The sequence below is a fragment of the Caloenas nicobarica genome, chromosome 3 (assembly GCF_036013445.1).
Source record: "Caloenas nicobarica isolate bCalNic1 chromosome 3, bCalNic1.hap1, whole genome shotgun sequence".
Taxonomy (NCBI): domain Eukaryota; kingdom Metazoa; phylum Chordata; class Aves; order Columbiformes; family Columbidae; genus Caloenas; species Caloenas nicobarica.
Genome location: NC_088247.1, coordinates 98,974,894 through 98,998,621, shown reverse-complemented (window position 1 = coordinate 98,998,621; position 23,728 = coordinate 98,974,894). Strand labels below are relative to the sequence as shown.

Below are 23,728 nucleotides of genomic sequence, written 5' to 3'. Positions count from 1 at the left end.
AACACCACAGGGGAGGGCCCTATGGAACAGAGAAATGTTGAGCGAGATGAATGTATTGCGATTCAGTGGTTACTTTCAAGTAAATTGAATTGACTGTTTTTCTTCAAAAGCGCATTTAGAGATACTCATTCCCGAAGTGGAAGTACAGAGTTGGAGCCAGCAATCAATCACACACAGAAGCAGGACAATAAAAATAAGGTAGATGAGAAAAATGCAGGAGAAAATAATATGGAAATTAAGTTATACGAACAGCTGAACTTCACCTGTGCTACTAAAAAGCAACCCGAGCTCATCTAGAACAGTTCCCAGCTATCAGTTGTTCACAGTATGTGGAGCTCATATTCTATCATCACTGAGAACAGTTCTGTCATTTAGAGAATTACACTAGTTAATAATTGTAATGAGACCTCTGTATAAAATGGAACTGATAAACTCTCAAGAATCAAAAGCAACATATCAAGACTAATGTTTAAGACAGAATATGATATCTTTTATCATCAAAGTAATTCACAGACAGAATAGAGAGGCACTGCAAAGTGTCTTTGAGTGTATTCTAACCACGTTAGAACCCAGCTGCAACATTCAGCATAGACAACAGACTGCTGTGTTTAGCATCACATAAACCAATTATGAGTGATCTCAGTCATGGCACGTGTTACAGAATTTTTCTAATGTAGATCAATAGTAACAATGTTTCCTCTGTGCTCTATATTCTCATTAGCAAAACGAAGTCAAGCCAAAGCTCTGGAGCACTGGCTTCCAATCCTACCTTTATTTTACTACCTAGTGCCTTGGGTCTCATGTAATTGGCAATCCTTGCATACTTTTTTCTTACCTTAGTTTTTAGGAGTTCTTCTAAGGTTTGATTAGCTTCTTTAAGGGAATTATTTAGTTCTTCTTTATTTGACTTCAAATGCTCAATTTCCAATTTTTGTGAGCTGATGAAGTGCTCCAGTGAATTCATCTTATCTTGACAGGCCTCAATTTCTACTTCATTCTAGAGAAAGAAAATATGCCTAATTACTATGATACTAAAAAGGACATTGAGTTGTATTTTAAAGATGTACTTAAGAGCAAATCATAGCCCACAGGAATTCCACAGCAAATTTGCTTGGTATCTCTTGAGTTTAAAACTGAAAGAGCAATTTGTCCCAAGTATACATTTTGTATACTAGAATCTTGCCTCTAAGAACTTTGCCATTACAAAGCCCATATATTTTACTATAACTTGCTCTTTCATTTACTTTATATTTACAAGAATGAAAATTGCTAAGAATTACAACAAATTGTTTGCCTGTGTCCTACTGGCCTCAAGTACATATTCACAGACATATTTCTGCAGAAAAGATGATGGCTTCTTGTATACAGAATGGCTGACAAATGCATTTCCAACAAATTCGCCCTTATACACTAAAGTGGTTAATCTTTCTTCCCCATTCATACCAAAACAACCATTTCTTGGAGTGAAACATACTGTTGGTTTCCCTTTTTCAAATGTATAGTCTAAGATAAATTATATATACCTGAAAACTTACGGAGTTCTGAGATATATTTACCTTTCACTGCTTGCTACATGGAAAAAAGTTAACACTTACCTAGTTCCAAGGCGAGTATATGTAGAGTTTGCAAATATTGTTAGCAAAGACTATTTCTTTTGCAATAGGATCAGCAAAGTTTTGTAAAATACATAGAATTTAATTAAAAACTCACAGCACCATCCTTCCCACTTTCTGAGTTACCTTTCGTTTTGCTTCTGTCAGGGCATCCTGATGCTCTTTCTCTGCTTGAAGTAATCTGTCTTTGTATTCTGATATTTCTCTTTTCATTTCACTTTCTTTTTCATGTAGTTCTTTCTGGACCGTCTCCAAACTCTTAGTCAGTTCATTTTTTTCTGACATAGTTAGATGCAGCTGATTCTGTAAACAGTAACAGCACATTTTTTGGTAGAGTCTTCTCAATGGAGAAACAGTTACCTATTAAACCGTCTGACTTTACACCTGAAACGTGTTTGAATTTCCAAAAACAACTTAATAAGAAAAAAAAAAATTTAACAGTTTCTAAATACACTGTAATCAAAGAATGGAACATGAACACAAAAGGCAGGATAGGAGGCAAAGGAGTGTCTTCTAAAAAGAAACACTATGATCTGTGGGGTGTAGTGTGTGCAAGTTCACCGACACTGTTAAACCAAGCAGTACTTTCAAAATCAAGGCTTAAGTTTTCCAAACATTGTTCCTCTGAGAGTGACTTGAGAGGTTAAGAGTCACTTTCCTCACACTCTCTAAGATGACAAAACTTTGCAAGCATTTTCATTTTGATTCATTTTTATAACTGTACTTTTTGGACAGCTGACCTGCATTTCCATACAGGATTTCTGAACGTTGCAGAAATTTCCTTTATTTCCCCTCTCAAAATCTTCAACAGCACAACAGAAACAAGGCCCTGATTATACAATTTTGTAAATAACCTTAGTAGGTCAGAAGACAACTTCAGCTGGTTTAAACACATAATATTGTTCACAAATAAGACATACAGTCATCTAGATGGTAAAACAACCTCTGAGAAATAAATGTGAACAAATTAAAAATAAACACTCTAAAACTGTTAATTCTTTGACTTTGTCCTTAAAGTAGTTTAACGCTACTGAAACACTGAAAGTAGCTTAGTTTTAAAACAAACTTGAGAAATGTTATACTTTTTATCTAACGTGCTCCATCTAATGGTTGAATGCGTGTAGAAGAGAGAATTTCTTGGCACTGAAAGATTTGTGGTTATCCACCTGTGGTCTTTATGCCAAGAAAACATAGTTTCAATAGAAGTAAGAGGAGAAAACTAACTAATCATCATACTATCCCACACCAGAACATTAAATTTTTGGAAATTTGGAAGCAAGAACCTCTGATACTGTACATTAGCACAGCTCCCTTGACCAACCTCCACAGATTTACTGTACTTGAGCACCTGGCCTTGAACAGAGATATATTACACATGGAGTAACTAACTTTGCTCTTTTCTGAATGTTCTTGAAGAAGTTGTATTTCTTCTGCAAGCTGGTTCCTTTCTCTGGTAGATTCTTCCTGTAATTTGGAAATCTTCTGTTCAGCATCACTTAGCTTGACTTGCAGCTCAATACAACTTTCAGTTAGTTCATTTACCTGAAATTAAATTTTCCATAATTATTTTTAATACATGTGTCATGACCTTCAAAGAATTTCCTTATATGCAACAAGCAGTTTTTAAGATGGGTTATTTTATTCTCATAGATGGTCCAACTCCAAGCAAGAGTCACAACAACTTAATGCTGTTTTCACACGGCAAGTGTCCAATTGTTGTTTCACTTTCTTTTGAGCTGCCCAAGTACTTATTCTTGATATAAGAGATCACCCACCCAATACTAATTTGTCTTTCCTCTTTTTCTTCTACAGGAAAGAGGAAACTATTCTGCATTATTCAGTCACTTAAACTTCAATGCCTACTTTCAAGCAACCTTCCCATTCATCCTACACAAAACAACATCATGCTTTCCAGCTCTCTAATTTCAATGCAAACTCATTATTGCATTGGAAACACAATTTTTAAAATAGGATGTTTACTGTGAAAGTCTGAAGTTAAAGTTATTTTACGATATAATTTATTAAGGAAGTGGTAAGTCCAGAGAACACTTTATCCTCGCTCCTAAAAAGGGAACTCTGCCCTAACGGAAATGGTATTACCTTTTCACATAAAGTGCTCTTTTCACAAAGTGCAGATTCCAGTTCCTTCTCGAGGTCTTTATAAGACACTTTTAGAACATTCAGGATATCCCGAAAGGTTTCATTATCAGAAAAATGTTGTTCCTTCAGCTTCAACTCACTAATCAAATTCTTCAGGCTTTTCTTTTCCTGGTGCCAGTATTCATGCTCCTGTTGCCTGTGTGTCATCTCTGAGGACAACTCTTCTGCTTCTTTCACCTGCTTTTGAAGTGCACCATTTTCTTGCACTTTTTCGTCAAGTTTTTGTTTACAATCCATTAATTCTTGAACAAGTACTGCCTTCATTTGATCCAACTTTTTATTTTCATTTTTTATTTCCTGACACTCCTGTAATAGTATTACTTTATCTTGCTCAAGATGAGCCACCTGATTAATCAAGACTTGCTCTTTTGCTCTCGCATCTGCTTCCTCCTTGCAAGAAAACTCAAATTTCTTGTGTACATCGTTGAGCTCAGATTTCAGCAATTCCACAGTATTTTCAAACTCATCCTTGATCTGCATCTTTTCTTCTTCCTTTTCTTCTAACAGTTTTGCTGTAGCCAAATTTGAGGACTCTAGTTCACGGAATCTTTCTTGCTTTTCTTTTAAATCTTTATCCAAACACTCTTTTTGTGAGGTGAGGACATCAATTTGTAAGTTGAAACATTTCAGTTTTTCAGCCATCTCTTCCTTCTCCATTGTTAATGTTTCTGCCTCTGCTTTAGCAGTTTCTGACTGAACAATCGCATCTTCTAGGTTTTTCTCTGACATCTCCAATTCTCTTTCAAGTCTCTCTATTTTATCCAGAAGAGAGTCAGCTTTCCATTCACTCTCTTTCAGCTTTTCAGCAACGTGGCGTTTTTTCTTCTCATCGGATTCAATTTTTACTTTCAGCTTCTCAATTCCATACCGCATTTGGTCTACTTCTTTCTGTGCTGAGCTAAGTCTAGCAGCAAGTTCACCTTTTTCCATTAGCAAGCCTTCCAAAGATCTAGAAAGCTTTGAATTTTCCATTTCTGATGATCTTAATTTACTCTGCATCATTTCCAACTCTCTTACAAGCAGCTCTTTCTCCTCATTCAAATCTGTGGCTTTGTTTTGGAGATTTTCTTTTTCTAAGGCAAAAGACATAGCATCCTGCTCCAAACTTTGCAAGTTCTGCAGAAGTTGATCTTTTTCATTTGATAACTGATTTACATCAGATTTTGCAACCTCAAACAGATTCATTTGTGTCCTTACCTCACTCTCTAACCTTCTAATGAATTCAGTAGAATCCACCTTAGTTGACTCTACCTCTTTTAATTTCTCTTGGAGCTTCTGGTACTTCTGATCCAGTTCTTTTTTATTTTCAGACAAAACACTCAGTTCTTGGCCAATATGGTTTCTCTCAGCTGTGACTGAAACAAGGTGCTCTTGTAAGCCAGCAATAGTTTTCAGGTTGACTTCCCTCTCCCTTTCCAACTGCTGATATTTTGCCTGAAGCATTTCAATATAATTCTCTGTGAACAAGGCACAGTTCTCCATATCAGCTGGCTCAGATTTTGGCCTATTCTGTTCATTTTCAGCTGCATGAAATTGTTCATGACAATCTCTGTTCGTCATTTCTACATCATCCAATGTGTCTGCTGCATTAGACAATCTTACTTTATGTATCTCCAGCTCAGACTTTGCCTTCTCAGGTTCTTTTTCCCATGACACTACTCCAAGAGATAATTGCTCCTTATTGACAGAGACTGATTGTGGTTTTTCTTTTATGTCACAGTTTTCTTCCTTAACAACTACAGTAGTTTCCTCCAGTTCTGCAAAAGCTGAGCTCTTCGGAGTTAATTGTGCATTCTGAAGGTTCAGCTCTGAGTTTAATTGCTCAACTTTCATTGGTAAGTCAACGTGTTTATGGCTTTCTTCTGGCTCATAGATCAGCTTCACATTCTCAGCAGTTTGTTGTTTTGCCTCCTCCTGAAGTGTTTCAGGGGTTACTTGATTTCCAAAGAAGTCCCCTGCACTCAAAACCATATCACTGTTGGAAAATGACAACGCACTGGCAGGGTCTGAAGGGCTGGTTATTTCTCCTGACATATTTCCACACTCGCATTCTCCAGAAATCTTCCCAGTATCATCTTCCATTAATCTTGCTTCAGAAGTCTCAGTTACATTTCCACACACAGAGGTGTCTCCTACAGCGACTTTCTCAATGGGGATTAGTTTAGGATTACTGCTTTTCAGCGCTGAGTTTGCAATAGGCACTCCCAATTGATAGGGACTATTGTTTTCTTGTTCAGTGTTCTGCAAGGGTTAAGAATCAATCCATTAAAAAAAGGAAAAACAAGGTGCATTTTAAAAGTTTCCTTAAACCAGCAAAGCTGCTTCTCATCATGCAAAATAAATTGATAGCATCCTTCTGTACTTCAGAATCTGCTTGCTTACAGAAAGGATTTACACTTATTTATACACACATGCATGTTTGGCCAAAAGGTTTTAGAGATACTTAGGGAGAAATTTCAGCCAAATTTAGTGGAAGACTGAGTGCAAAGATATCATATGCCTCTGTATTCTGGGAAAATAGTGAAAAATAATTAGCATCACTAAAGAGAGAAAGGTTTACTGCTCACCTTCTATTAGACACCAGAGAATCTTCAAGGGACACAGGCCCAAATCCTCAAACTTTCCCTTTTCCAAATTATCACTATCTGCCAGAACTGGACTTACATTTGGGCCACCCGATACTCTCATTTGAAACAATAAAACTGAGTAACTTCAAAACCCGAGGACTCCAAAAGAGAACTGGGCCTGAAGGCAGCACCTGAATGATTTGTATTGAGCACTTCCTCTTAAAAAAGCTCCAGCCATGTACAGTAAGGAACAGTATTTCTTTTTTCAAGTGTCTGTGTATCAGTGTGGATGCTCTATGTGAATCACAAGTAACACATCCATGTGGAAGGTTTTCTTCTCTGCAAAGAAGAGTTGCTCAGTGTTGCACATTTGGCCAAAATGTGGAGCTTTCAAGATGTCTCTGATTGTGAGAGCAGTGTTAAATTCTAATTTCTGGGTCTGTGTTGACTGGGCACTTGAGGCCACTCACACAGGACTTAATGGTCGAAACTGGAATTCTCACAAGCACTCGTTAGATTTCTTTTTAAGGAGAATTAGTCTAACACACTATATACAAGAATTAAACTTGGTTTTCCTCAATTCTGAGTGAAGTTTTGAGTTTGCCACTCCTTACAAGGAGCAGCAGATTCTAGTACACTGGTTACACGCCACCTACAGTGCCGAAAAAGACACAGCCAACTGCCACATTTCTTGTTCCCTTTGATATTTTGAAGGAATTCAGGTCAAAACGAAAATTAACTGTCCTGTTACCAGCTCGTTCTGCTGTTGACAGCACTGAAAGGAATGAGAGGTGTGGAAGAAGTCCTAGGTTGTCCTATGAAGGGACATGGAAAGTGTGTGTATCTTTAACGGACTGTGTTAAATCAGAGATCTAAGCTTGTAAGGACAGTACAGACACACATCGTGCATCCACAACCACTAACACGTCAGGATCCACACTGACACAGACCTGAAGAAAAACCAAGGAAGTAGCGCAAAGTATTACACAATTCTAACAGACTAAACTTGCAGGGTTTGTAATTGTTTGCTACTTTTCATGAACCCTGTGATGCATAAACCAGAATTCAAGGTACAGATTATTTTTATGCTTTCTCTAAAGAACAGTACTGCTTCTGTGGGACACAATTTTAAACAAATTCAATTTCAGAATTTAAATTTGGCTTCCCATATATCAAAGGATTCACATAAAACTGATCTGCAGGACAGCAATTACTCACGTTTTCAATATCTGTGCACAGCAGTGAATGAGAACTTAAATCAAGGACTTGTAGTTGGAGTCTTGCTGCTTCCAGCTCCAAAGATAGATTCTCAGTTTGTTTTCTTTCCGCTGCCAGTTTGCACTCCATCTCCATAGTCACTTTATTCAATTTCTGCTGCCATTCTTCCTTGTCAGATAGATGTTGCTGTTTGAGATGATCTATTTCTTCTCTTTCAGAGAGTATAACTTTTTTCAGCTCTTGTATTTCCTCATTGTTCATATTCTCCTGAATGTGAAAGCGGTCTTGGAGCACCTTGATGGCTTTCTCATATATCTGACACAGCATCCGAAGTTCTTCATTTCTACCCTCAAGGCTAGATTTTCTAGGAGTAATACTGCTGGGCTCTATAACAGAATCCAATTTGTGATCATTGTGACAATTTTCAACCAAAACTTTTGTTGCACCTTCCGGAACTATATCTGCAGAACTGTCTGGCCGGTTCATTTCCTCCGTCCATTTGTACGTACCACTGTTACAAGAATCAACCACCTCACTTACTTGTATAAAACAGGGACTTTCAAAAAGATCTGAGGAAGAAACTGTGGACTTTGTTTCATCTAATTTAGAGAAGATATCATTTTGGCTAGAAGACAGTGGCACTCTCAGAGAAGCTATATGAACATTGCTCAGACTTGTCGACAATGCAGAATTTTCTGCCTTCAGTATTTCAATACAAGACTGTAGCTCTGAAATCTTTGAGCTCATACTGCAATGTTGTTCATATAATTTCATATGTTCATTCTGGAAAGACAAAAGCTTCTCTCTTATTTCAGCAAAGTGTATTGTAACTTCTTTGCTGGACATTTTCAAGTCTTCACAGTCAGAACTGTGTCCAGTACTGCATTCTCTAAGTTTGAAGGACATTTCCTTATTATCAAAATACATTCTCATATTGCTGTTATCACTTTGATCCATAAGTTCATCAGGAAAAATAGCTTTCTCCACTTTTAATTTTTTATCCGCATTCATTTTGTTCTCTTCCTCCTCTGCCACTTCATTAATATTTGTGATGTCATTGGTTTTTGAGCCTTTAAATCCAGTGGCTAATAAAATGTTCTCACTCTGCAACCTCTCACACATTTTCTCCAGCTCGCTCAGATGGTTTATTGCTACCTGCAAAGAGGATGCCAGCAAGACAGATGAATAACTTTCATCCATTCCTCTTTTGCCACAATTCTGGGAATCACTATCGTAATTATACTGCAATGAGTGGTCATCTTCATCTAGTCCTGTAAGTGAAGAATCTGAAGTTTTCAATTTTTTAACAGACAGTAGTTCTTGCTGCAGTCTCTCTTTCTCTCTCACGCTTTTCTCAAGTTCTGCTTCCATGCCTTTTAAAGCAGTCTCCAGTTGTATCACTTCTAACTTGCAGTTCTCCAAGGAGAGTTCTCTGTCCTCAAAATCCATTTGAAGAAGCTCAAGTTTAACTTTGTATTTATTCAGCTCAGCTTCCTTTTCTTCCATGGACTTCCTCAGCTGTTCTGAATGGAGTCTCTGTTGACAATAAACATCACATGTTAGTGGTTCACTTTTTGTTTCTAGTCCCCTTCCCAATTGCTCCTTGTCTTGAAACACGATGTCACATTTCTCTTGCATTGTATTTTGTGTTGCCCTGGCATTTAACATTTCCTGTCTTGAACAGTCAAGCTCTGTAGAAGGCACATGTTGGACACTGGAAAATTCTGAGTGCAGCTGCTGAAGTTCTTGAACCAAATCCTTTTTTATTTTTTCTGAGGCTATTAGTTTACATAAGATATCTTTATTCTCACTAAACACCAGTTTCTCTTGTTCTAATTTTGCGTTCTTTTCCTCAGATTCAATTGCCTGCTTTCTCAGAATGCTCATCAAATTTGCATTTTCTTCTTCCACTGATTTATACTTTTCTTGCAAAACTTTAAGCTCTGCTTTTATTTCTTCAGTTCTTGATTCAATACGTTGTCTCTCCTCCTTGTGTTTTCCAGACATTTCAGAAATGATTTCTCCTTTTTCCTTTAAACTATCAGAAATATTTTTATTTGCTTCCAGTAAAGTTATTTGTTCTTGCTCTAAAGCTCTGCTTAAATCCCTAAGGGTTGCATTTTCTTCAGTAAGTTCCTCAATTTTTTTGCTATATGAGCAAATCATTGAAGACATGTCCTTCTTCTCTGAATCCCAAGTTCCAGACATGAGCTTCAGCTGTCTTAATGAATCCTCAAGCAATTTATTATTGATCTTCCAATCCTGAAGCTCAGCTTGTTGGTTTTCTAATCTTTCATTCAGAGTTTGCAGTTGTATATCCTTTTCCTCAAGAATAGCTAAAGTTTTTTCAACTAGTTTCTGACGTGCTGAAATATCTGCTTGCAGGTCACTGATGTGCTGTTTAGTTTCTGTCACAAAGGTTTCATGTATCTGTTCTACATTAAATAATCTTTCTTCTGTTTCACCCTTTATTTGCAGTAAGTCTTCATACTGCTGCTGCTGATTTGAATTCAGCTGCTTTTGAGCCACTAAGGAAAGCTCAAGAGAAGAGATCTGACCTCGTAAAATGGCCAGATCCTTAGTTTTTCCTACTTCTAGAAGAGCTCTTGCACATCCCTGGTCCTCAGCAATGGAGTTATTTGCTGCAAGATGCGCATTATCTAAAATAGTCTTCTCTTGATCACTTTGTAAATTAACTTCTCCATCTTCCGTCATTTCTGAAGTATCTTTTGCTTTTACAAGACAACAGATTTTTTCATATTCACCAAGCAGGTCATGATAACATTGCTCCCTTCGCAGTCCTTCACTCGCTGATAATTGTAACTTTTCTTCTGCTTCGCTAACTTGGTTTGTAAGCTGCAATATCTTACAGGACATATTTTCTATCTCTTTACAGTACTTCTTATCAGAAAATTCTGCTTTACACTGCAGTTCATCAAAAGCTTTTTTCTGTTCTTCTAATTCTGTACTTTTACATTCCAGCATGTCTTTAAGTTCTCTAATCTCTGTGCTTTTCTTGTCACTTTCAGCCTCCATCATTCTGAGTTTCTCACTACACTCATGATTTTTGATTTGCTGATTTTGAAGGGAACTCTCCAAGTCATTAATACGAGTCAGCATACCTTCCTTTTCAGACTTAAGTTTATTTATAAGACAATCATTTTCATTTTTCCATTGAGACAAAGCAGTAGCCTCTTTTTGCAATTCTTCACATTCTCTTTGCTTGAATCCAAGGAGTATCTGCAAAGCTTCTGATTCTTCCTCCATTTTATTTATTTTACAGTTTTGTTCTTTAATCTGATTTTCTTTTTCCTTGAGCAGGTCTTGGGTAGAATCTTGCTGCTTTTCCATGTCAGCTAAAGCCCTTTTCAGATTCTCCAGCAAAACGGAGCTCTCTTGCTTTTTAAATTTCTCTTCCAGTAACTTCAGCTCTGCTTCCTGAAAAGTATTCTTATCTGTAAAAGAAAATGCCATCAAATCTCTGCCAGTCAATACTGGCGATTCTACTGATCATTTTCTAGGTGAAATATTACTATTTTTTACTATTTTCAATTTTCATTGTAGTGCGAAGCATTGCTCTCAAGTTCTATCACTGGATAAAGGATTACTTACATCACCTTGGGCTATTGGACACTATGTACTTGTAGACATTGTCAGTTTTCTACTCTGCAGTCTGATACAAGTCTGCACTCCAAGCCAGCCAGTCCTTACTTCTCAGGTGTAACTACCTGTTGTTTCTGTGTCTCACTTTCACCAAATTGTTATATGAAATAGCACTGCTGGTGTTTTATTTATTTATTTTTATTTTTAAACAGGGTAGGTCTCATTCTGGTATGTGGCCTTCTCGTGGGTCAGTCTTATACTCTGTTTCTGCCAAAGAATGTCTGACTTACCCAGTCATTTTTCAAATTATCATAATTTCTTCCCTGCCTTCATAGGAACGGACTAAGAACTACCAAGGATAGGCATGGGGAGGGGAAAAGCATTATGGTCCACTAGCTAGCCAGTAAAGGCTGCAAATTTTCTATACAATGGAAAACAAACCATCAGTTGAAAGACAACGAAAAGTTTGGTTATTAATTTTATGGAGAACAGAATGAAATTCAAAAGCTTCATTTTGAAATCTTACATGAAGTTCGACTGATGCACAGAAACGAGCAGGAAGCTATCCCCCTTTTTTTAGTTAGATCCAGCAGAACTACAAAGTATATTTTAACTCAATTCCTGAAAAAATGTGTTCTCAATTTGAAACAAACACTGCAAGCAAGTCTTAACTATCAGTGGTTATGTAACATTTTCCTACCTCTTTTATATATATATATAATTCTGTGATACATATTAAAGAATTACAAAAGAGAAGTTTTCTGGTTTGAACAGATTGTATTAAATTCAGTTTGCTGAAAAGTTCAGTACACTTTGATTAATTTCAAAATTGTGTATCTTCAGGAACTATACATGTTCATAGACAAAAATGCATTTCCATTTAGGACAAACTCAATACTGGTTAAAAACACTAATCATATCCCACAGTGGAATCTTTTTACCTAATTCATTATGAAACTTCCAGGACTGCAGGAAAACATGTGTCATTAAACATGCAACAGGACTTCCGCAAATTTAAATACTCACTTTTCATCTCTGCTGCAAAATTCTGGCTCTGCTTTAGAGACTGCTTGATCGTACTTAGTTCTTCTTCGAGTTGGTGAATCTCTTGCAATTTTTTCTCCAGTTGACAGTCAAGAAGGTTTTTCTGCTGCTTCGCTTCCTAAAACAAAACCAAATAAGAACATATTTCATGTGAATTGCCAAGCAGCTCAAAGAATTTGGTTCATTTAATTCAAAAGATAGATATTCCATTAGGTCCTATTAAGTCTTTGGGCAGCTATGTCTGGGTTCCTAAGCACTGCTTGGGAACATAAACTGAAACATTTTTAACTTCTTGACAGCATCTGAGAGATGCTGCCAGTTGATGTAGTTTAGCATGTCCCTTGTTTGCACAGAGCAAACACCTCCACATGACCTGCCCAAACAGACTGAGACGGGACAGGACACATCCTACAAAATCTGAGCTGATGAAGTTCGGCTACTTTCCCAAAGCAACAAAGGAAACCAATCCCTGCAATTGCATCAAGATTAACAAGTAACGTATAGATCAGATTTTACCTATCATCTCACATAGAGACAAGTTCTGTTTCCACTGAACATCATCATCATGGCAACACTAGTCAAATTTTATTTAGAAGTGCTTACTCTTTCAGAGGGTTGTTTTGCCATTAAGAGTATTTTCGTCCAAATCAATTAAGTTTTAAAAAGACAAGCAAACCCCACACCACACACAAACAAAACTATGTAAATACATTTGATCTAGGAAGCCAAAAAAAAGTTCTTTTAAGGAAACTAATCCTTTTTCTCCAAACTCCTGTGCTGCTGGACAACAGATGGCATGGCACTGGCACAGCCCAATTGGAAACAGGCCGTCAATTATTCATCCATTTACTACTAGCAGATGGGCAGCAATTCACAAAAGCCAAGCTCAAGAAAGGGAAAGGTCTGGATGAAAAAAACTAGAAGCTTGCTGGCACAGCAGGCTTGTTTTTGCAACAACATAAATAAATCACCCCCAGAACATGATTAAAATTGTCACTGTCGCTAGCAGTTACCTTCCCTTCTACTCCTAGCCTTCCCTACACACAGTTCAAAAAAATCCAGTCGCATAAATTTTAAGGAAGAAAGTTTTCTAGTAATCTTAATAATTTTTTTAATAAGTACAAGTGTCCAAACTTCTTGCATTCAAAGCACCATATGCAGATGCAATACAAGTACACGAACCAAACAAACCTGTTCATTAGAAAATCTAGGTAGATCTAAAGAAAGAAAAACAAGGAAGTATAAGGAATTGAAATCAGCAAAAGGTCCAATTATTTTGATTTGGTGCAAACATTCACAATAATCAGTACTCAGCAAAACCAGGATCCCATAATTTAATGGCCTAAGTATCTGATAGTAACTAGCCATTTACACTTACCAAAACTAGAAGCAAAATCATCAACTTGGTTTCAATCCAGTTATCAATTCTACTTGCATATTGTTTTACTCAAGTAGGCCATTCTGCGGTTGTCTCTTTAAAAATCAAAAACCAAACCAAAGCAAACTCCAGAACCTAGATACAGGCAGCACTGTTATCCTGGAGAAACTTTTCACGGAGCAGGCTTACAAGCAATTTAGGGACAGACTGACCAGTTTTTCCATGAATAGTTATGGGCTTTACTTGTACCATCAAAAAGTAAACCGCATGCTAAGATGCCAGAACTGCTAAACTATTGAGATATCACCATTGCAAAGCTTAGTTGTCCTTATAGTAAGCATAACCAGTACGTCTCACAAGTGTAACTGTTTTGCAAGTTTTTTTGAATACCAGTCTTACTATACTGTGAGGACTAAAACCAGCAGTGGATTAGGCAACTGAAAACAACTGTATTCTCCACTGAGTAGTTACACCATTAGCTTAAGACTGAAACAATCTCCCTTTGATAAAGGAAAAGAAATACCAATCTCAGTCTTGTTTTCTTTTGCTATAAACATAATCTACTATCAACAAAGAATCCAGGACTTTGAAACAACCCCATCTAATTTTTTGCATTATACTTATTTATGAGAGTGAGGAAGACAAGCCATGTCCTAAGTTCTGCTGACATATGCCGTGCTTTCTCATGTGCGAGTCTTAAGCTAGAGAGAACTGTAATGTTACTGATCTCTTGAACTATTAAAATCACCCCCAGATTAAGCTTCTTTATAAATTTATTGGTCGTGCTCCAATACAACATCACTGTCACCAGCTGTTCACTTGTCTGACCAAGACAAACAAATACGAAGACAAAAAATCTGACTCTAATTACAGCCTAATGAAGCATTCCCAAGAATTTGCATCGAAAAGGTACTTCCACAAATTAGATGCTTTCTTACAACGGGATCTCAAAAAACTGCATCAAATCTAACCTCACTCTACAATTTCAAAGCCAGAAAGTACAGGAGCCCACAATATCTGATATAAACATTTTTGTCTAAAAATATGGAAGATTAGATTAAGAATGTGCAGAAGCTTGATGGAGGCTTCTCTCCTCTGGCATACCTTGATTGGAACGACAAAAATTATCTTGATTAGCCTTACCACTGGAAGGCATTGGTTATGTTTATTTACTAAATAGGTTTCAAGGGCCACTCTCTAGGATTGAGGCCAAGTGGCAGAGAACAGCCCATATCTGTACCACAAAAGTTCTCTGTCTTCCAAAACAGGTGGCTCTAACCAAATCGCTTGGCTAGGCATGGGCCCAGGCTCATGTGAACTCCCAAACTGGGCCTGGGAACTGCATGAAGAAGTGCTAGTCAGCTGGGCCAAAGTCATGCAAAGTGCTGTTCTAACAATTAACTGTATAAGTAGTCACATTCCAATATCTGGGAATGTTCCCAGACAGTGCAATCTTCCAGGATGAAGGTACCTGAAGTTTCACAATATACTAAAGCTTGTGCTGATCTGAACAAAACCCCCTATTTTACTTTAAATTTGCTCACAGAATTTTGACAGGTAAATTTCTGGCAGAAACTATGCCAGATTATTTTATATCTGCTCACGACAACAGGCAACAAGCAAAATAATAGTGTTTAAATAAAACAAACTCTGACACCCATTACATAGGTATTTAGCTCTCTTTCTTTTCTACTCCTGATTCTACGAAGGATAAAAATTGCATTGAGAGGTCTCTAGTGGCACAACTGTAACAATTTCTATTGTAGCTGCTCTAATTGCCACCAAAGCAAAACAATATGACTGGGAAGACAAAGGAGACATTAAAGTGAAAGATTTCTGCGTGTGTGAATATGAGGTTGTATGGCAGCATCGAAAGACCTCTCTGAATTTATCTTCATTTTGGGGCAAGTTTTTACAGCAGTGTATATTTGCTGGACTGTGCTTTTTCTAGGAAAAATGCATTTTATTTTTTTTTAAAAAGAGGAAATAGTAAGGCTTTGCATTAAATCTCTGAGTTTGGCAGAGTGCATTACAGCAATAGTCAATGATTCTAGAATTTACTTTTAAAATCAGACAAGCATTGAAATATTTTTATTTCAGAACCAAAAGCAAGAATCTCTCGAAACAAAACCCTATTTTTGATGAAGGGTAAGTCCAACGTGAACTAGAATCATATCAGCAGCATTACAGCAATGAATCCCAACCACACAGCCAATTCCACATATTGCATTAAAGTACATGACGTCAGTGATGACCTCCTTTTGTGTTACAACTAAGATACTTCATTAACACAATCCATAAAAGTGTTTAAAGACTGCTTATGGGAAAATAGGCTGTGTGAGTAAATGCTTGACAGTACTAGTGTTTACAGATCACTAATTTATGCTATTAATTCTACCAACTACTCCTCTGCATTACCTCAAAGCTTCTTGTCAAATCAGCTTCCTCAGCCCGGGCTGCCGATATAGCCTGCTCTGCTCTGCACAGCTTCTGGGTGAGATTACTAGTATCATGTTCCAAGCGCTGTTTCACTGCCATTACCTGCAAGAACATTGAAAATCAACACTATATTCATAGACATATATATTTTTTTTAAAAACTCCCACTCTTGAACTCCAACATTCTATTACAAAAATAAAACTACATTATTTTATCCCATCATGAACCTAAGGTTGCTTTACTGTGGTTTAGAAAATAGCTGCTTATTGCCTTTCCACTCCTTTGCCTCTGACCAGAAAGACTGTATGTCTCTAAAACATATATTTCTAGACTGTCTGAAATTAGACTAATAAATCCAACTTGCAGCTATGTCACCACAATGGTATCTGTAGGATACAAATGAGACTGAGAATGTAACAGCCTTTTTGCTAAAGCTATGAGAATCAGAAAGCTAGGATCATAACTGCACTTATTGCTTCATTGACACAGATTTCATAAAAACTGAACAGGTCTTAGCTCTTTCAAAACAGTCTTATAATGTTCCAGATCAAAAAAGGAGGAAATGCCATTATCAAGTCAAAAAAGGAAAAAAAAAAAAAAAAGTATATTCTGAGGTCATTAGGTAACAAATTAGCTTTCTTGGAATAAGAACTAAAAAGCACCTATTTTTCTCTCAATGAAATCAATTTCTTCAGTGAGCATATACAAAAGAATGGGCATATAAAGAAACCTCCACTGAAAACATTTGACTGAATGTATTCCCATAGCTATATTTCTAAAATAAAACGAGCCTGCAAGAAAGCTGTTGTCAGTTTTAGGAATGCTGTTCCAGTTCAGCTGGGCTGCTAATGGAGCTTTTCAATCTAGCTTTCAAGAAAGCGCGGCTCTTTTTTTTTAGAAATTCAGTTAGCTCTGCTGCTTTATGGCTGCTATCAAGTTTTTTGAGCTTTTAAACATTCCTGTTTCCTGGTCACCCTCTCTTCAGGCTTGTGCTGCTTTCTAAATTCCTTAAAATTGTGATTTTGTGACAACTAGTAAGATCGAATAGCTAGTTGCTGCCAAAGCTGTGGAAGACCTTCCTACTGATGTTCCTCCTTACACAAGGGTTGACACTCATCTGATTTTGCAGAGAACCAGTTCAGGGTGTTAAACTGACAGCAAACACTTGTGCCTGTGTACACATAGGCCAGTTTATGTATAATTTTTTATTTGCTCTTTTAGCTCCTGTTTCAGCTCTCTGTAAGGTCAAATGAGGGGTAGCACTGCTGAAAAAGAAGTACCAGGAGTGCATGGCCAGGGTGTATGAAATAGGGCTGCTGTTCTAAAGGCCAACTACCTGTTGATCAGTTTAGCTCTATCATCAAACTACACCTCAGCATGTTTTCTATCTGTGATGTCTCCTGTGATCAGCCTTAGCTGCTTCTCTCTCAAATAGATTTATTTTAGCTGCACTGTTCAGCATTCACATCTCCTTCCCTGTGGGAGGTGGACTAGCCCCAAACTTTAAAAATCCTTTAATTCACATTTAAATGCACAGTATCTCAGTGAGAAATGGTAAATACAAAACAGCTAATACAAACTGCACAAAACACTAATACGAGTCCCCACATCTTTTTTTTTTTTCTTTGTGTATAACTAAATTAAGGCAATACTGCTGAGACAACTAAATACCAGCTCTAGTAGAAGATGTCAAATAAAAAAGCTTACTTTGTCAAATTCTGCCTGTAGAGCGTTGAAGTCATTTTTGGCTTGCTGTAGCTCCTGATTCAGTTTGTTTCTTATCTGGTTGCACTGCTGATCCAGTGTTTGTAAGGAGCGTTGCTGACAAGAGAGTTCCTAGAAAACAGTGGTACAGTAGCAATTAAATAAACACAGAACTGCAACAAGTCTCTATCTTGGTTACTGGAGTGATAACAAATGATTTTCATTAGCAGATACTGCCTGCTCAGAGACAGTTGTCTTACACAGTGACTAACAGTTTAAAAACAACTTCGATGCATGCTGCAAATGTCACATGGGCAAGAATGTCCCTAACCAGACTTATGTCATCTGCTTAAAAACTCCATTACAACAACATTCCTATCAGGGAAAGGGAATAAAAAAAAAAAAATTAGTGAAAGTAATGGTGTTAAAATTCTTCGTCTTAAAGATATTTCACATAAGAATTACATTACACTACAAGTGGAGAAATTAATCTCTGCTATTATTTACTCACCATACTATAGGGCTGATTTTTTTCCTAGGAAAATTAAAAAATAATCTTAAAAGAATACCTAGCATGGGACTGAGCAACAAGATAATCTTAGAAGGGCAATCATGAGAATTGCACAAAAAATAGTGTTCCCAAAACAGACTTCCTGAAATCTGCAGAGTGACAATATAGTTCTTGTGGATCTTACAACATGCCAAGTAGGCATCCATTAGGATAAACAGCTGTACTTGTCATTTCTCATGAGGCCTGTTCCTCTGCCTTTGGACCTTACAGTTCTGATTCTGCAGATTTCAGAGGCTCAGTAGGATGCAAAACAACAAGAGACATGAGAGCAATAATGAGCAATGAAGGAAAAAACCAGGATATTTATCAGCAATAATCGCTATGCAAGAGTTGCATTATGCTCTACTAACAAATTCTAAGATCCTTCTGATGGGGAAAAGGTTAACAAAGCTCTTGTGCTTCTCTTATTAGAGTAGAGGCATAGTTACTTCATATAGGCAAGCTGCTTCACTAAAAGACGCAGTAACATACTGCCACCAGTCAAACAAAACAAACAATTAAAAAAAAAAGGAAAGAAAATAATAACAATTAAAACAAATATATAAATAAATTAATAACACCAAAGGAAAGATTCACAGTGAAGGAACTAGAGCTGACATTTTCTGCAATGTGGCTGTGGCTCCCAGGTGCGTGAACCCCCTGCACACAAGTCAGTTTATTTTCGTCAGTCGTATCTGTGAAACAATGCCAGCACCCGTCACATTCTACTGGAGAGCAAAAAAAGTGCAAGAGGCCAAAACACTTCCTATACCAGTGAGGCATCCAGTAAACAAACAGCTCTTTTTTAACAGGGAAAGTATAGATAAGCGTAGAATTGCCATAAACAGAAAATCCTGAAAGATCATTGTTATATATAATGTGTGTATATATATAATTTAGCATTTTTTTTACATAGAACCCAATATAGGTAAGTCTGCAACTGCATTCCCACACCAGGAGGTGACAGAAGCACTATACAATTGAGAAAGGGAAGACGTGACACCAGCTGGATGTCACAGTAGATGACACCAGTAACTAATGCTGAGTAAAGTACACATTAGCTCCAAAGAGCCCTTCTGCAAACCTCTCGTCAGAAGCGTTTCCTGAGCTCATGCAAGGAGGTCCTTTGGAAACAAGTTCACTCCTTATTAATTTAACAATTAATTCAATGCCTTTACGTTCCAAAGAATTCCACGATTTCTGAAGCTGATGGACTGAAAAGACTCTGCTTTCTAAGCCCTACCTGTTACAGTATGAGAAAAACCAAAGCAAACCTTTCTTTGTTTAGATAAATGCCCCAAACAAATCAAGCGAAACAGGGTAAATTTAGATTAGATAGAAGGAAGAAATTCTTCACCATGAGGGTGGTGAGGCACTGGAACATGCTGCCTGGAGAAGTTGTGGATGCCCCAGCCCTGGAAGTGTTCAAGGCCAGGCTGGACAGGGTTTTGAGCAACCTGGTCTGATGGAAGGTGTCCTTGCCCATGGCAGTGCGGTTGGAACTAAATGATCTTTAAGGTCCCCTCCAACCCAAACCATTCTATCATTCTAGGATTCTTCTAGTTTTAGATGTCAATAAAGTAGTTACCTATTTCTAAGCTAAAAGTGGAGCATAAAATAAACCAAAATTAGAATAATATAGAAATTATTTTCTTGTGTAAAAGAAAATGCATGAAAAAATAGTTCAGATTCCATAGAAACAAGGGAGTCAGTTATTAAGTTTGAACTCACATATACCTAATTCTGTGAAAAATGAAGCCTACTTTCTCATGGATTTATATCTCAACTGGGTCTTTCACACATATTCTCTGTCATCTAGTGAATACTAACATAATTCCACATGTCTCCGACAGACTCTTCCTTCTATTGGGATGTTTGTTTCCAGTTTTTCAATTATCTTTGCAACTTTTACCTCTCTATCAGATGTGATTTCGATTAACTGAAAAGCAGATACACAAAATAAGCCATGTGATTTCATTTCCTCAGGAAGTCAAAATTAAAAAGTTGTTGCCTTACCTGTTGGTACTCCTTTTCCTTCGCCTTTATTTTCTGTTCTAAAGACTGACGAGCACTCTCAGCATTTTGTCTTTGGCAATTCAGTTCTTCTGACAATCTTTTCACCTTTTGCTCCATCATTTGGACCTATCATAATTTTGTTATCAACCACAAGTGTTAAAAATGCAAATAACCTTTTATTGAAATTTATATGCATTCATATAAAAAGACTGATTTCACCTACTACAATTGTTCTAGCATTCACATAACCTACAGCGTAACTTTAGCTGGTACCGTATAAATTCTCAGCTACCCAAAGTACTAAACTCATACTTGCTTACATTAGTGATAATACGTGTATATATAAAGAGAATATATATACTTAGTTGTGTGTGTATATATGCACTCGTGTATACACACACAAAATAAAAAAAATCTTCAGAAAATCAGTGTCTCTGACAATTTACAGAAATGTACTGTTGCTGACACAAAAAATATATCTTTTCAGTACCTCAGATTGCTATGAACTGAAGAATGACCACTAACTGCTAAACAACTACATGTTTAGGATGAAAATAAGTGGATATTCCACTGAATTTCAGAGTGATTCAGCACATTGATTTGGATAGGAAAAAAAAAGAGGCAATTACCTTAGTCTAGTTCAGCAAGAACAGAAGAGTGTTTTTCACATTTTAAACTTTAATTTAAAAAGATCAGTAGCCTATGTTCTGGGTTAACCTCCACATTAACAGTATGTCATCTTTTTATCTAATTCAGTTTGTTATGTTAATACTATTTTACCTAAGAGAATGAAGCAATGTCTAGTTAACTCCCTGAACAGAAAAACACATTTTTATTTCAAAAACAATCTGGTAATGCAAAATACATACAATTTCTTTTTCCAAAGGGGTAAGAAAAATGGCAAAGGGTGAACAGGACTGTTTTCCAGCAACAAGGGCTGTTTAATGAGTTAGTGAAACAATAGTTTATCTATGTCATAAGAAAATAAGAGGCAGGTAGTAGTATTGGGATGTCCAGTTATTAGGCACAAACCGCAGGGATTGTGAGCTCCTGTAAGATCACCCAGAAACCTGCCTGCAGAAGGGCTGCAGATCTCAAAAAATGTTAAAATACTTGATAACACAGAGGAGGTGCTGTGGTCCAGGTCTGTGAATAGTACCCGTGACAAAGAAGTGTACAAGGGGCGTGACAAAACTAAATTGAGGCTGTGAGGCAGGAAGCTAAAATCCAGAATCTCAATGCAGTTCCACATCCAAAGCCTGGGGGGGACAGGCAGAGATCCAATTTCAGTGCAAGAAAGAAGAAACAGAACAGAAAGGAGCAACCTTCAGTTGGCAGGACCAAAGGAACCTTCTGGGGCAAGATGCTGTGCTGCACCTTAAGGATGGGCTGCACCTCAATTCAAATGGTGACACTCAGTTCTACCACTCCTTGTCCTTCCCCAGGCACGTTCCTGGCTATATAACCTTCCCCCCTCCCTTGCGCTGGATTTAATGCCCCTTTGATTCCTTAGTAAAACAATTCAGCTCTCTTAAACTTGTAGAAAGTTAACATGGCAAAATTAAATATGTGACATCCCAGTCATCTAGGAAGTTGAATCAGGGCATTTGGGGAATCCAGTAAATTAAGAGAAGGACTTTTTCAGAGGAACTGAGGTGTTAGGTTGGGTCAGCTGTCTTCCCACAGACTCACCATAATGACAGTGCCTTCAGGTAGTCAATGGACTGTGTCAAGAATATGATTTTACCTCACTCCCAGCCAAGACTTCCCCTAAACCTGTTCCTCAGAGCTAGCAATAACTGAAAGTTGCTGTCTCTCTCAAAAGGCAGACTGGTTGACCTTCAACATGTAAAGATTTATTTTTAAAGGACCGATACAGGAGTTGTGGGAAACAGCAGTTTTCCAATATACTTAGGCAGCATGTAGAAACTTGCTGACAAAGATAGATAATTATTATACCCTTAAGAGATATACAAAAATTTTTTTCCTATCTTGTAGATGAGTTGAAGTAGTAGAAAAAAAAAGCAAACAGATGGAAATATGAAGATTCAAGGAATTATGACGTCTGTGCACTACTTTCAAATTTGTCAAATGCTGCAAAAAAGGACTTTAGGAAGGTAACACAACTTGATTAATCAAGAAAAAGAGACAACTGTTCTTACTTGTTATCTTTTGCAGTTTGAATTAAATGATTTTAAACACTGGCATTCTCTTCTTTGCGTGATTATGAGAAAAAATCTGAACCATTTCACATTTTTATGTATATGTATTTAAATACATTCTGTAAATTCTTGACTGAGCAAATTGTGCTGTCCTATTGGTTTTTTTGCTATGAATACAAACTCCTTAGGATTAGGTTGTGAAATCCCATTTAGAAACTACATAGATACATTCTCAGTTTTGCATGGCATTTTTACCTAGATTTTATTTTACTTAATTTACAATCCAAAGACTATGCACGCACAATATCCTGTAGTATAAGCAACAGATACTGATTTTCTGCTGAAGCTGCATGAGAGTCCATTTAAAGTCAGAACTTGCCACCAGATGTCATTGTTGCTCTATGCAACATGATCAGAAAATGTTTTTCAGAATTCCTGTCAATTTCACCTGCCCATGAAAAAGATTTCTTCAGGTGGTAGAAGAGCTTTCTAGGAAAGGGTGACTGCTCATGAGTATTTCCATTTTTACAGGTAATATGTATCAAACTAACATATACTTCTCAAAACTTGATCCTCAGCAAACGCTTAGGAAACTTACCCGAGAATTTTGTTTCTTACTAAAATGGCTGAAAACTGACACACGTTAATACTGGGAATGAATTGTAAGGACAGCCAGAAGATGTGTGACACAACATTTTACCTGTGTGGTAGCTTGATCAAGTTGTGTTCTCATTTGAGTCAGTTTATCTCTGGTTTTGTTCAGAACTTTATCCTTCTCCGTTAATTCCAACTTCATTCTGTCCAGCTGCACTTCAGTCTCTTGATGTTTATTCATATGGGATTTTGTCACTTTTTCTTGAGCTTCTAATTGTTGTTCTAGGTCTTTAACAGTGGAATTTAACTCTGAATTTTAAAAACAATAAAGGTTAAGGATACTTTCTGCTTGGAAAGGTACGTCTTCCATGTACTCAAATTTCCAAGTGTCTACACATTCTAAAATATTTAGTATGTTTGATAAAAACCTCAGTTCCTGACACAGGCAGACACCCTGTAGAATGTTCAGCAAGCTAAAACCAAAACTTTCACCCCTTTTATACTACTACATCAATGAACAAAACTATCAAGGCCAAAAGACAGTTGACTCTAAACCAGTCATTTTCACTTCATAATATATGAGAACACAGCAAAGTGCGAGGGCAGGCACAAATGCTGCAAAGGCAAAGACAATTTGTTCCTCCGCTGTTTTGGGGTTTTTGTTTGCTTGGGTTTGTTCT

General features: G+C 37.1%; 1 protein-coding gene across 1 annotated transcript in view; it reads right to left on the bottom strand.

The window, feature by feature from the left end:
* The window catches only part of CENPF (centromere protein F), a 44,735-nt gene that overhangs the window by 7,142 nt on the left and 13,865 nt on the right, over positions 1 to 23,728 (bottom strand). Inside the window, exons 7-16 of the mRNA XM_065631142.1 lie at positions 23,155 to 23,357; positions 20,293 to 20,418; positions 17,730 to 17,858; positions 16,002 to 16,124; positions 12,188 to 12,323; positions 7,559 to 11,013; positions 3,714 to 6,014; positions 3,003 to 3,155; positions 1,740 to 1,916; positions 836 to 997 (exon numbers count right to left, since the gene is read on the bottom strand). Of these exons, the coding sequence (XP_065487214.1) occupies positions 836 to 997; positions 1,740 to 1,916; positions 3,003 to 3,155; positions 3,714 to 6,014; positions 7,559 to 11,013; positions 12,188 to 12,323; positions 16,002 to 16,124; positions 17,730 to 17,858; positions 20,293 to 20,418; positions 23,155 to 23,357 (6,965 nt within the window). The remainder of the gene's footprint in view (positions 1 to 835; positions 998 to 1,739; positions 1,917 to 3,002; positions 3,156 to 3,713; positions 6,015 to 7,558; positions 11,014 to 12,187; positions 12,324 to 16,001; positions 16,125 to 17,729; positions 17,859 to 20,292; positions 20,419 to 23,154; positions 23,358 to 23,728) is intronic.